This window comes from Buteo buteo, chromosome 2 (assembly GCF_964188355.1).
Source record: "Buteo buteo chromosome 2, bButBut1.hap1.1, whole genome shotgun sequence".
Classification (NCBI taxonomy): domain Eukaryota; kingdom Metazoa; phylum Chordata; class Aves; order Accipitriformes; family Accipitridae; genus Buteo; species Buteo buteo.
The window spans coordinates 23,294,273-23,308,685 of NC_134172.1; the positions used below are offsets into that span (position 1 = coordinate 23,294,273).

Below are 14,413 nucleotides of genomic sequence, written 5' to 3' on the forward strand. Positions count from 1 at the left end.
ACAACTGTTGCTACACTTTTCTTCTCAGTGGAGTTTTGAAATGTGAGCAACCTGCATGAGTTGTCTACTAAACAAAAAGGAAAATCAAAAAGAATAGTGGTGGGCCTGGAGGTTCAGGTAGCTCCTATGCATGAGGAAGGAAAAGGTACATAAAGCTCCCCTAAGCAGGGAGAGGAAAGCACAGCAAGGTCTTGTGCAAGGGGAATATGGAGACTCTGGCAAAAGCAAAGGGGAGGTGGGACATAGACCCTGTCATGGGTTCAGTAGCAACAGCCTGGGTGTCAGAGACGAGTACTGACAAGCATCTGGGTGAGACGCTTCTTCTGAGAAGGCTGTGAGGTACTGCTGAAGGGTAGATGAAAATGGGATCAAGATTCAAATATTGGCTCTCAGAACATATTAATTTGCATTTTTTATTACTTTTGAGCCTCCTTTGAATTCTTCCTTGGTCTTCTGCATTGTCTATGGCTGACCCTGAATTTGGGAGCCCTAGTGTGTGCAATGAAAACAGCCTACACATGCCAAACAAAATGCAGTCCCCTTGGTGTGTGAATGTCTGCCCAGCATCTGGGGGCCGAGTCATCCTTGAGTCAGAGCAACCATATTTGGTTAAAATTGTATTTTGCTGTTATAATCCATGGGATGCTGTTTGGTACTGCTAACTTGTTTGTGTCATCTGCCCAATAAATTACTGTCTGGAAGCTTCTCTTTCAATACAAATATTCCTTGCCAGCCACTGTGGGTTTTATATGTGGGGTTTGGGGTTTTGTTTTTTTTGGTAGCAATCTAGGTCCTTTAGTGCTGCCAAATAATTTTTCCTTCGCCTGTGTTGTGTAGCATGTGGGGAGAGCGAGCCATTCCCACAGTAGCCAGCTGCAGATTACAAGGTCCTCCAAGATACAGGGGTGCACAGCTGTACAAAGGTCAAAGACATAACGATAAAACACAGGCAGCGTTCAATTAATAATCCTTCAAAACTCCTGAAACCAAAAGACAAAAAGAGAAAAATGCGTTTAATATCTAGAAGATTTGCATGCTGTCAATCTTTAATTAAGATACCTGAGATAAAGCTGACCCTTGCAAGACAAGACAGCAGAATGGGCACCTTGTGAATAAAAAGCCATGTGAGAGCAAAGAGCATCTGGGCTGGCAACAGTACAATTCAGCACTGGAGGTTTCACTTCAGACGCAGGACAGCTGGAGGAGGGCAATGCTCTGGGCTGTTCCTGCTCCTGGGCTTTTAGTTGCATTATTATTACTTACTGGATTGAGCTGTGAATCAAACCACTATGAAAAAAAGAGGCAGAAAAGAACCATTTATGATGAGCAGTAAGTACCATTGCTTGCAAATGCATTTGTTCATATGGTGGCTTCTAAGTGCCAGTAACGGGAACAGAATGGTTTTACTGCAGCTCTTTTTTTTTTTACATACTCTTTGGCAGATATGTGTAACTAAATGATCTCTTTGTTTTTTCCGTAATACAACAGGCCTCGTTTGTCCTCAGAGCAGGGTAATTTAGTGTTCCATGCTGGCTCCAGCAAAAATATTGAATTTAGAACTGGACCACTGGGGAAAATAAAAATTAATGAAGAAGACCTTGCAGAACTTTTTAGTCAGGTGATACAGTTACTTTTCCTTAATATATTTTTGCTTTCAGTTTTGCACATTAATAGTTTAATTGTCTTCAGAATTTGTCTTACCAAATGTTTGATGTGTTTTGTATGTTTGCTTTTTTCGTATTATCTATGTCAGCACTCTAATATGAAAGTAAGCTATTGCAGATTTGTAAAGTTACCATGCCATTACAGGAAATAATTAAAAGATTGAATTGTGTATGTAACAGAGCTCTCTGTATTTAAGTGGACTTTATAACAGTAAAGTTAAGCAAGAACGAAACTTTCCTAAGCTTTTGAAAAAGCAAAACTTGTTTCACATTATCTCTTGTTTAAATTTAGGTGAGAGAAAGTAACACAGAGATTAAAGAACTTAAAAAAGCCAGTGCTGCCTCTCAGAATGTGTCCCAGCAGGTTGCCCTGCTGACTTCCAAGGTGAGCCATACCCTTATGTTACCCTCCTCCAGCATTCCCAGTTTTCCATTCCTCAGATTAACGTTGTTACTTGATTCATTTTAGTATTTCTGGACTCCAATTCAGAGAACTGGAGTAGAGTCCATATTTAACATCAGACCTGAGTCTATGTTTAATGTTGAGATACTTATGCAGTAACTCTGGAGACAGTGGAAATATCCTGTAAATTCCATAATTTCCAGTTACCAGGATTCTTCTTTTGTTCACTGTCAACATCTCTATGGACTATATCCTCTAATATTTATGGAAGTGAAACCCCACTAAATTCAGGAAATGGACCCTATATGTTCTATAGTTGTTATGCAGACATTCCATTCCATAGGTGAAATAGGCTATAGGGGTTTGCAGTGGAAAGAAAGGACCTATGTAGTAGTTTTCTCTCTTCCCTGCTACTGAAGATTTTTCTCCAACCAAAGATTTTGAAACCATTGTCTGACATGGTTTAAGTGTCTTTTGTAACAGTGTTGCCACAAGTTCCTTATAGGAAAGTATTTTACAGCCTAAGAGACCTCCCTTTGGGAAATTGTGCTAATATGTATCCATTATATTCCCTGATTCAGTTTCAGCTTGCTGTTTCTGGTTACAACCCACTGAGATGTAGTGAAGCTTTTCTTGGCTTTTGGTGTACTCTCTCAGGCGTCCATCCTTCGCACGCACACGAGCACATGAACAGTCCTGCTGGAATATTCACATTCTCAATGTTGAGCACCTGCATACATCTTCACAAGACTGAGTCTTGCTTTTTGGACCCAAACAGGGACACATTTGAGCTGTCATTTTCTGAACAGCCTAAACCACCAAAATCCCAGTGAAAGGGTCCTGATTTGAACCTGATTGTCACCTGGTTTCACATACCAGCTATTCTCTTTTCTCAAAAGAAATTATTTTGTTAGCCCACCAGCATCTGGCATGTACCTCTGTGGTCACTCTCATACCAAGCATAATGTAATTTGCATTTTTTCTTGCAGATCGTAAGTCTTGACAACAAACTTCAAAGCTTAGAGCAGGTGAGTAAATGGGAAGCAAACTAAAGATCAAAAAATAAAAACCCAGCCCAAGTAGATGAAGTGAGATTACACTGATTAAATAGCTGAATGATTTCTTTCCTCTCATGCATTACCCAGGAGAAATTTTTTTGGTAACAGGAGGTAAAAAAAGCACCTAGATTTGTGAAGGACGTGAAATGCCTTCTTACAAAATACAAACTGTGTAGGAGCCTGCATTCCTTAAAGGAAAAACAGTTGTAGATTGAAGAACAACAACTAGATACCAAAGAGAAGTAAACTCTTCCTTCACTGATCTGTCAAGACAAAGACTGAAGAATTCAAACTGGATTTTGTATTGTACTGCAAATAGCTAATTTTCAGCTGTCACCTGCTTCTCCACTGAGCTTGTAACAAGCCACAGCTACAGCTGCCAGTAAAAGCAATTGTCAGATGAGTCACCCATGGAATTGAGAAGACAAGATAACCCTCATCTAGATTCACAGCCTGCTACCAAAGAACCTTCCCTATTAATATTTACTTCTTACAGGGCTTTTCTCATCCTAGTGCTTGCAGCTGACCATCCTGTGTTAGACCAATCATACTAGTCATTATTTTGTACAGGGATAAGCGAAACAGCTCAAAATCTTTACAAATCAACCTTGCTGAAAAGGAAGTGTGTGTGTGTGTACCCAAGAAAGAATGGGAAAAAAAGGGGGGGGGGGGAACAAAAGTTTTGTCTTGAAAATAAATGCTAATGGAACACCAAATAAGCAGGAACTTCATTTGCTGCTCTTTTCCTGGGTTTCAGGCTATCCAGAGGAAAGCCTGCAGTAGTAACCCCTGTGAGAACTCAGGGACCTGTGTAAACTTGCTGGATGGTTTCTTTTGCCTCTGTCCCAGCAACTGGCAGGTGAGTCTTTAGCCTCCTTGAATACGGAGCAGGTATTTTAACTCTAAGGATACACCTGGCTTAGTATAATTGTGATGAAGTGTAGCATTTTAAACTTGCTCAGGACAGAATAAGATATACTGAACAGCTAAGCAGCAGTATCACACTCATCATTTGTTTAAAGTGCAACACATTTGCTTCTCAACAGTATCAATATATACCAAAAAAATGAAGCGCAAACCATTGGGCCAGACTTTGCACTGTTATACGCAGGCGATGGCCCATGAAGTCAATGCTGCTTGGCAGTTCCCACAGCAGAGAATTAGTCTTTGGTTTTTGCTGAGCAGTGAACTGAACTGTGTGCCTTGCTGTTGATCTTATGCAAGGATAGAGAGAGAATGGGAGAAGGGAAGGATATTTATTTAAGCTCAAACAAATAAGGCAAATTGGGGTATAAGTAATCAATCCCATTCTGAGTTTTTAAAATCCAAACACTTTACTGGCAAAGGTTTTAATGGTGCTGTTATGTGCACTAGAGATGTAAAAGTTCTATCTTCTTCTCAAAGGCTTTCAACTTGAAAGTTGTCCCAGCAAGATTTGGTTCAAAATTGCTGTTTTTTCAGTCTAATAAAACAGCATCTCCTGACAGAAACAGTTTGAAAGAAAGTTTTCTGAGCCTTTTGCTAGCAAGTTGGGAAGTGGGGGGTGGGGGGTGGGGAGGGGGTGACAGTACTATGCTGTCCATATGCTTTCTACAAACATCTGAAATATTTTATTCCCCCATCAGACTGATAACCAGGGTTACAGAAACACAGCTGAAAACCAAAGTTTTGTTATAATGTTTCATAAGGGAAGCTGTGTTGATAGCGGCCCATGGTTTGTATATCTTTGGAAACTATATTAAACATTGGCTCCATGGTTTGCTTCATTTCTCAGCTATTTGGAAAATAAACTGGTTTTCCATTTCATCTTAGGGCCTCCTGTGTTCAGAGGATGTTAATGAATGCCAGATTTATGCTGGAACAGGGTTACTCTGCCAGAATGGAGCCACTTGTGAGAACAAACCAGGCAGCTACAGGTAACTTTTCAAAACTAGATACAAAAAATCCTATGTAAAATGTGCTGCTATTTTTGTACCTCGTAGCACACCTACAGCCCAAGTTCTAAGAATAAGTCTGTTTAGTATCTATGCGCTATAATCCCTTGCAGTCTGAGAGAATATAAAATCCTTAATACACTGTACACCGAGCCCACTGCTGACACAGGGGGCCTTCTGAAGCTGTTGCCTGTTTTGACACAAGAAGAGCAGCAAGAACCAGATTTGTCACACAGCCATGCTGGGGAAGAAGGCTGCAAATTGGAGACTGGCTCCAGTGACCTGGTTTTCTGTTGTAGGTGCAGATGATTTAATGGAAACTTACTGCACCGTGGGATGTAGATGGGGCGGTGAGGTGTGACATGCTGGTCTGTAACCAGCACTCGCCAACGTGCCCACCTAGCACAGCCACGTTATCACCCCTCCATTATCACCTACCCCTTGAGACCAAAGGGAGTGAAGAGATGGAGATGGACAGCTTTGGCCCAGCAAAGGCTTTGAGTTGTTGGAAACCTCCTGAATACATGGGCACCCTTGATCACTGGCATTCCAGCACACTGCATAACTCTGAGAAATGCCTTCACCCCCTCCAGAAATACAGGCACTGCTGAGACTGCAGCAGAGCAAGCAATGCACAGTGCTGCCAAGCAGAAAGGGAGTAGAAATACTGTTTGCAGCTGGCTGGCCAGGAGGGTGCCTGGGCTGCCTGTGTGCGGGCCCCATAGAGATCATCTCTGGTCCCTGGAGCATATCCTCCTCTGGCTGTGACCAGCTCCTTAGGAAACATGCTCTTGTTTACAGGGCAAGCCAGCCTGAACGTTCTGTGTCTTATTTTCCAAAATGTCAAACAATCTGGTAAATAAATAACTTTCAGATACAATACAAAGCTATTCCTGTGCAATGGGAACAAGCAGGCTGCAGAACATGGCACAGCTTTCTGCAAAGCATTTTGTCTCTTGCTTCAGCATGAAAATCTTAGCCCCCACAAATATTTCCTTCACTGGCTTATGGTGCTTTGTCAGTTCTTGGAAGAAGCTCACACAGGGGAAGTTCTCCTGTAGTGCTCCTCACACTTCAGCATTAACACAGAGCCTGCTGAGGTGTCACTGGTATGTGATGCTTCCTGTCAGCTTTTCTTTGATTTTAAAGGATGTTTCTAGCTTGCCTGCAGCTGTCCCCAACACAGACATTTGTCAAGGAAATGACACAAAAAGCAGCCTTCCTTCATTTGTTGTTTCTTACTGTGCTCAGAGATGTGGTGTGCAGGTGTGTGGCTAAATTAAGTTTTGAGAGAACAAACCCTCTGCCTTTCTTCCAAGTGTTGTCATTGTGTTAGTAGTTATGATTCCTGTAAGTGTGTTCCCCAATGTAATTCTTGCCCTCCTTGATACTTGCTGAATCAGTGCTTCCTGAAATGAACTAAACTTTTCTTAAGTCACCCAGATCTTAATATTACTGATCTTGCATTATGCCCTCAGGATTATGGAAGGATTATTGAGGCCTTTCCCCAAGCCCATTGTACTGTCTTCACAGTCTCCCTTCACATACTGTCTGTCTTCTGAGTACTCCCCAGATGCTAAATCCATCCCCAGGTAGAGCATGACACGGCTCTTTTCAACAACTGTGACAGCATTGCTGCTAGTGTTTCTGGGGCCCAGCAACCCAGGTCACCCCACTCCTGTTCTGGTGTAGTTATATACACCAGTGTGGACTGTGGGTAAAGAAAACGGTTATATTTAACCTTCCATAGCCCCCAGTGATAACAGCAGGTGAAGGGAGTACTGGATCAGGTACCGTGAAATGGAGCATAATACAGTCTTCACTCCCTTCAGATTCTTCACCTGCATGCTTCAGGCTGTAATTCAGGAAAGCACTCAAGTATGAGGAAAAAGAGCAGGTATTCAGGAAATGCCTTCCTTGATTGACACCTTAATGGGACATTCCATTAGTTGGATGAAAGGCTGTGAGAGTCCCCAGGTCTATCAGACTTTTGCGTCAGAACCAGAATAACAGGGACCTCATGACAACGTGCCGTCAGCGATGGGAGAGAACCAGGGCAGTGCCGAGCAGCAGTGCATCGCAATTTGGCTGAAGATCCTTGCAGCATGACCTACTTCTTGAAGCTGTTCTCTAAGCAACTTCAGATGGGTAGCAGATTAATCTTTGACAGACTAGACAGGAGAGTGCGGTTGTTGTCCTCCTTTGAGGCTGGTCAGATCGCTTTGCTGAGTCCTTTGGAGTTGAACATGAAGCTCTGAATGTACTTTGAACATACAAAGGTGATCTGCTTCCCTGACCTGTTGCCTCCATGCTTGCCTGGGTTGAGCTACTGCATTGGCGAGATGGTGTTGGTCTATCTGCCCTCTCTTACAATAATGAACATGATGTCTTACAGTACTGCAGACTGCAGTTAAGCATTAAGCTATTGTGGGTTTTTTTAAGCCTAAGTTCATCCAGGTTTCTTGTCCTGGGTGCAGCATTTAGTTACCTGCAATTGGCTTATCAAACTGCTATTTCAACTGAGCATGTGACACCCTGGCAGGGACAGTAGCAGCTTATTAATAAATTGCTCCAAGGTCCAGGTCAGCTGCACTGGAAAACCCTGATTCAAATTCTGCTGATAAATGCTCTTACAGAGTAGTTTTCATTAGCCAGCTTAAAAGCGATTCAACAGGGGTGTGTACCTGCCATATGTCTCTGTGAGGAGCAGACATCACAGCATATAACTTGCATCCAAATAAATGTCTCACTGTCATTTTAATAAAAAGCTAATGAACTGATAGGAGACTTTCTGTAGGTTTAGGTCCCTTTCAGTTGTATTTCACAGCCTCAGATTTGGTCCATGTGGAAATAAAGGGTCAGAGAAAAGGGAAATGTTATCCGATGGCTTAGAAGTTCCGAATCTCAGTTCCGCCGCATATGTACAGTGCTGTGACTAAGGTGTGCCCTATAAATAACAACACGATGCAGCTAGCAGCCTGCAAGGCAGATCCTCTCTATAGAATGCCTCCCTTCAGCCCACTACTTTGTTCTTCCCACCCCATTAGCCCCAAATGCCTCCTTCTGCCCGCCACACTCACCTGAAAGCTGGGCTGCTGCGGAGACAGCAGCTGCCGCGTGTTGAAGTGTGGGTGTGAAGTTACCCTGCTCCCTGTTACCGGCCAGACATGGCATTTCTGCATATTGCTAGAGGTAGGGTTTTGGCATCATATGAGGCTCATAAACTGAAACACAAGGTTTAGGTGCTCTCTGACTTAAGTGGGGATTTCCAGGCACATACTCTGCTAAGTCTCATGTTAGATGTTTCTTTTTTCTGGATTTGCACTTACAAATGTAACAGAAGGCTGTGGATTCTCCCATAGGGTCAGACAGTCATGGATATGCACAAGTCCCACATGATTTTTGAGTCTGCTGAACAGGAGCCTTGTGTCTGTGCATGATTGTTAATGGGATTGTCAGTATAGCTAAATAGATGGATTTCATAAGGAACACTACCTATTTAAAAGAATAGGAATGATCTCTTACTATGGCAATATATGATCTTTAAGTGCTGTATAAAGGCAACATTTTGATTTTTCTGTCTGCTTTCACCATTAGCTGCTCTTGTACTCCAGAAACCTATGGGCCTCACTGTGCCTTGAAGTTTGATGACTGCCAGGGAGGATCTGAGACACTCTGTGGACATGGCATCTGCATAGATGCAGACAGAGATCAGCCCAATAAGGTGAGGAACAACATTTAAGTTTCACTATACAGCACAGCATGAATAAGCAACAACATGCTGAGCACCACAAAACTGTAGCACACACTGCTGCTGAAAAATAGCAAGAAACGCCACTGTACAACATAACCCCTCTGTTGTCCCAAGCACAGCAGAAAGAATTGAAAATGCCTTGTGTCTTGTTAGAGGTCCTTGTCACAGTATCAGATCTACTACATCCATAGGGAGCTTGGGAATATTCTTTAAATAAGTCAAAGTCATATTAGAAGCATAATATTTTTACTTATTTGGGGACATCCAAGTTGCTAGAATATTTTATTACTTAAAAGATTAAGAAGTACAAACATCATGAATCTTGTTTTTCCTGGGAAAAGGCATACATGTGGAACATTATTGTCAGTGGCCTGCAACCCACTAGGGCTGCATAGCAGCTAGGGTGGCTGCTCCTTGTCTTTGGTGCTCCTCACGGTTAGTTGGACTCAGTCTCTGACTCCAGATACTCTCCAAGCGTCTGTGCTGGATACACTGCTAACCTACACTTGAAGAGCCTTCTGGAGCAAGCCAGCTCATTCTCTTTGGGAGAAAATTTGGGTACAGGATGTTCACTCCAAAGGGACATATGGAACATGCCAGCTTTGGCTCTTTCCACTCAAAGCAGCCCTCCAAAACTACCCTGCCAGGCCTGTGCTCCTTAACACTTCTATACACCCATGCACCACTCCAGATACACCACATATTCTTCATGCTATGCTATAAAATAATTTATTTTCTCAATTTATAAAAGTTTTCACAACTCATCACTTGTTTTCTGCCCATTTTTTTTGTGGAGAAAGCTTTTCAAAAGGGTTCAGTGTTGGCTTAACAGTGTCTGCTCCTGTGACAGTCAACAATGAAGCTCCCATTAGCTTTAATTGGACCAAAGCTAGTTAAATGCTGAACTCTGGCCATTAGTAAAGTTTACTAGAGAGAAAACTGTTTTCCTTAAAGAAAATATATATTTGCAATTTAATGTCAGTGCTGCACATTGCACAGATTACTGAACAGTTTGCTTAAAAGAAAAGACCCAAGCTGATTTCAAGTTGCTTACACTGATCTGTTTACTCTGGTTACGAAGCAAGTTGATGACTTCTAATTATGTTTATGTACAGCTCATAATTGCTGTTCATTTTCTCTGGGAGCTTTGGGGTAAATTGCAGGTTTCTTTTATGAACATAATGAATGCGCCTCTTGTTGCTTCCGTAATCTAAATAGGTAAATGCAGAGGAAGAAATAGACTGAGAAAACTACCAAAGCAACTTATAACACAGAATGTGCAAACCATGTAATGCTCTGAAATCTTTCTTGCTATAGTTTAAAAGACATTTTATAAAATGAACTCCTCCTGCCCTTTTCTTGACTGTTCTCACTGTCTTAAATATGTAATGTGATGTTTGCTGTGGCAGCCCAAGTACCGCTGTATCTGTGACACTGGCTGGATGTCCCCTCCTGGCAGCCCTGTCTGCAGTGCTGATATAGATGAATGCAGCCTTCCTAACCATCCGTGTTCACAGAATCCCCTTGTGCAGTGCCACAACACACCGGGCTCCTACTCATGTGGTCCCTGCCCCACAGGTATCATGTCCTTCCATGGTCTCAGGTGGGAGGGGGTGGCAGTAGGTAGTACTGCCTGCATGTCATAAGCACAGGCACAGGATCTAGGTGAGAGTAACTCCATGAAATGCTTTGGTCTGTATTCTAGAGAATAAATACCTGCAGGTTATGTCTTACCTAGGTAACACAGGCAGTGGAGGCTAACACATGATTTATACCATCCTAAACTGAGCATCTAAATAGGTCTGATGTACCCTCATGTCCATCAGTACCTTCATGTCCATCATGTCCTTTTACGTTCATGTAATAGGTCCGAGGTACTTTCATATCCTTATGCTCACTGCCCCAAGGCAATATAAAAATCTAATTGTCTCCTCAAGCCATATAACCTATGATTCCTCTTCCTGAGTTGGGTGTGTATAGGAGGAGATTTTGAAGTACTTAACCAGAGTTATGATAAAGCTTTGCTGCAAACTATACATGTGTGCACTAGACCAGGACTGCCTCCTCTGTAGGTTAAAGAGTGTTTGATTCTGCAATATCCAGAATACAGTTAAAATAAAACATTCTTGCACACATGTCTCCACCCTGTTGTGTTTGTAACCTATTTTGCAGACCAGTATTAATTTTCATCAGTTATGAGAGGGACAGGTCTTCTCTTGTGTTAATGAAGTAAAATTCAAAAGTCATATTTTTCTGCTCTATGAAAAGATCTGTTCAAAGATGAAAGTGAAAAGGCCAGGCATTTTCTATTTTAATGTCTTTCCTGTGCTTCTTTTTAGGCTGGCAAGGAAATGGCTACAGTTGCCAAGACATTGATGAATGTGAAAATAATAATGGAGGCTGCTCAACAGCACCGATGGTTCAATGTGTCAACACAATGGGATCCTTCCACTGTGGGCTCTGTCCACCAGGTAAAATGTTTTGGATTTTTTTTGATAAAACTATGGAAAGGCTTAAAAGATGAAGATTCAACACATTTGAGTCTGTTTTATGGTAGACTTAAGAAGCTGAAGATTTTTTTTTTATAAAGAAGTATCACATACACAAAGCAATACTGTAAATCAGATTGCAAAGTCCAAGTACATTCAAACTGCTTCAGCTATTAATGAGCTTTTTGTAGAGTATGTCTCTAACGATGATCCTCTGAATTGTTTCTCTTGTACTAGGTACCCCTTTTTAGTATTAGAGCCTTGATTTGACGAAGTACTTCCTTTATAAGATTATTAACGGGAAACAAGGATTGCGTAATTATGATAGTAATTTCATTGTCTGTATTAATTGAAAGAGTATCCTGTGTGCCATAAATCAGCTGTATTGTCTGTCTTAAAAAGCCTTGATAATTGTCACGCTCTGAATGCTGTCTAAGAAGGCAGTGTTTCCATTGCAGTACAGGTTGAGCAGTGGAAGTTGTGACTTACATCTTTATAATTTGTGGTTTATGATTTAAAATGCTTTATGAAATGCATGCTATCAATATGAGAAATACTAGCAGGAAAAAGTGTTTCTAATTGACCTTTCAATTGCTATTTAAATGGCAATAGACTGCAGGTAGTGAAGGCTCTCAGTTACTGAGCGCTGAAGGGCTATCACCATGCTGGAAACGTGGCCTCAGACAAGTTTTGATGTGGTGCAGTGGACCTCAGCTCTGGCCACGCAGAGTCGTGCTGCAGTGCTTTGGTCCTGCTGAGCCTCCCGAGAGGAGCTGGATGTTGCGTTCGAGACCCAAGGGCAGCTCTGGCGTGCAGCGGGAAGCCTGGAGGTGGTGGGGGCTGGCTGGGTGCAGACACGCAGGGAGGGCAGCACATGGTGGCTGAGAGCGCTGAGCTTCTATGGCCTCACTGACCTCACCTATACTTGGCTAGCACTAATATACCCTTTTTCTAAAAATCACGGGAGGGTTTAGTTACAATCAGAATCTATCCCTGCAATGTAGGAACCACAACAAATATGCCAGGTTTTACTTCAGCGGCAATCTCAACTTTTTTGTTTTTAACTGCAGAAGACTATGATTTTACACCATAAATTAGTCTTTTTCTCACTAGATGATTGTTTTGTTGTCAGTTCTCAGAGAATGTAGTTTGTTGCAGATTAACTGAAATTTCCCTCTGAACAGGTTATGAGGGAGATGGACAAACATGTACCCAGGTTGATATCTGCTCAATAAATAATGGAGGGTGCCATCCTTTGGCTACTTGTACCTCAGCTCCAGGTACGATGGTCTCTTAAGGACTGTAAGTAATACCAGTGTGAATCTCAAGGACGGTTTGGTTAGGCTGAGTCCACTTTGTAGCCACATACTTAGATTGCAGCCCCTTCTCCACAGTCAGTTTTGCCTCACCCAAAGGAGTTTACAGGCAAGTTAGGTAAAGCCAGCAGGCCTTTCCACAAACACTGACAGAAGTAGATTTAGGCTTCACCAAAGAGCAGATTTCATCATAAAAACGTGCAGATCTGCACCATTTCTCTTTGATGCAGTTTTCCAATTTCAGTTGCTTTTACTGTTCTTCTCCTTTCCATAAATACAATTCAACTACTCCCACTGCTTCCCACAAAGGTGACTTTGGACTCTCAGGTACCCATAGCAAAGCAATACCAGGGATCTTTCCATGGTCAAACTGGACACTGTCCAGGGAAGTTGTCAAAAGATCAAATAAGTTAGAATTATATAAAGGCTCTGCTTCAAAATGTCAAGAACCTTTACTTTCATTGGTATTGTCATTGTAACAGAGACCGAATTACTTTCTGTATCTTGTCTCATCTCCCAAGGGCCAATGGCATTTTGTTCCTGCACGTCTGGGTACACTGGAAGCGGATATGGGCCGAATGGGTGCTCTCCTTTCAGTGATATCTGTCAGCTGCAAAACCCTTGTGCAAATGGGCAGTGCTTGGTAAGTGCTAGGCTCCTCAGTTAGTGACAATGTTATGTAGCTATAACCAATAACAACAGGGAGACTGGTGAGACTGAAAGCTGAGTGCAGACATACTAAAGGTAATGAGGCAAGGTCACCAGGGAGTGGGAGATCAATGGATATACCTGGGGAAAACAAAGAGAGTTTCAGGGCACACAAGCCATTTCTTTATGTTTGAAGTAGAGGCAGCAATCTTGGCACTAATAACCTAAGAGATTGTAGCTGGTAGCCCAGGCTAGCGATGGGATGCTGGTGGTGGTAGTGGGGGAGAATTGATGAATGGCTGTCCCTGGTGGGAGAGGGAAGTAATTTACCACATTGGGCCACGGAGGAATCACCCAGGATAACAAAACCAGTACACCAGTACCTCTGTTGACCTTCAGACTGCTAATATCCAGTATAGTTAGTTATGTGTTCCTAGGCTGATCTTGTGAGAGCTCCCCTGGAGTCTCAGACTGTTTATATGGATATGGAAAAGGTGCTTCACGGGAATTGGTTGTACTCCTGCTGGTAGCCGAGTGTTTTGGACCTTTACTGATTGGTGGTATGAATTCATTCTCATGCACAGCGACCATTTAGTTTGTCCACATGGACCCTATGAAGGTCTTTTGGCTTCCTCATTGAGGTGTGCTGTGCTCAGGGAATTCTACACTGCAGACCTGGGGATTTCAATAATTCTGTTGTGGAGGATGTTTTTGGAGAAATGTTCACAAATAGCAAATTTGTTGTTCCAGTAGGGTCTGATCCCATTTTTCCACACTGGTCTGCAGATATCCTCCTTTTGATGATCCTAGGAGGCAGGAGGGAAATGGGACATACAGTATGGACTTGGTAGTGTTAGTTTAACAGTTGGATTCGATGATCTTAAGGGTCTTTTCCAACCCAAATGTTTCTGTGATTCTGTGATATGTTACCTTTCCCTTTTCCCATTTTCTGTGTGAAAGGAGACGATCCCCTCAACTCCACTCCACCCCTTACCAGCATTTCTTGCTCCCTCTCTTCTGTAGGTACTTATTGTCTTTTCACTCAGATATTTAAGGGGCCTTTTGTGCCCAGATCTAATCTACTTTTTCTGACTATTTAGAAACTGTCTATTTTAGTCAGTCTATTCAAAGATATGACATCTTCCCC

At 42.3% G+C, this 14,413-nt stretch overlaps 1 protein-coding gene across 1 annotated transcript in view; it reads left to right on the forward strand.

The window, feature by feature from the left end:
• The first annotated feature begins 1,195 nt into the window (after positions 1-1,195).
• CUBN (cubilin) overlaps positions 1,196-14,413 on the forward strand; it is a 154,929-nt gene continuing 141,711 nt past the window's right edge. The window contains exons 1-11 of the mRNA XM_075048329.1: positions 1,196-1,329; positions 1,489-1,618; positions 1,957-2,049; positions 3,057-3,095; positions 3,883-3,984; positions 4,938-5,041; positions 8,657-8,783; positions 10,223-10,391; positions 11,153-11,284; positions 12,487-12,582; positions 13,140-13,261. Of these exons, the coding sequence (XP_074904430.1) occupies positions 1,211-1,329; positions 1,489-1,618; positions 1,957-2,049; positions 3,057-3,095; positions 3,883-3,984; positions 4,938-5,041; positions 8,657-8,783; positions 10,223-10,391; positions 11,153-11,284; positions 12,487-12,582; positions 13,140-13,261 (1,233 nt within the window). The 5' untranslated portion in view covers positions 1,196-1,210. The remainder of the gene's footprint in view (positions 1,330-1,488; positions 1,619-1,956; positions 2,050-3,056; positions 3,096-3,882; positions 3,985-4,937; positions 5,042-8,656; positions 8,784-10,222; positions 10,392-11,152; positions 11,285-12,486; positions 12,583-13,139; positions 13,262-14,413) is intronic.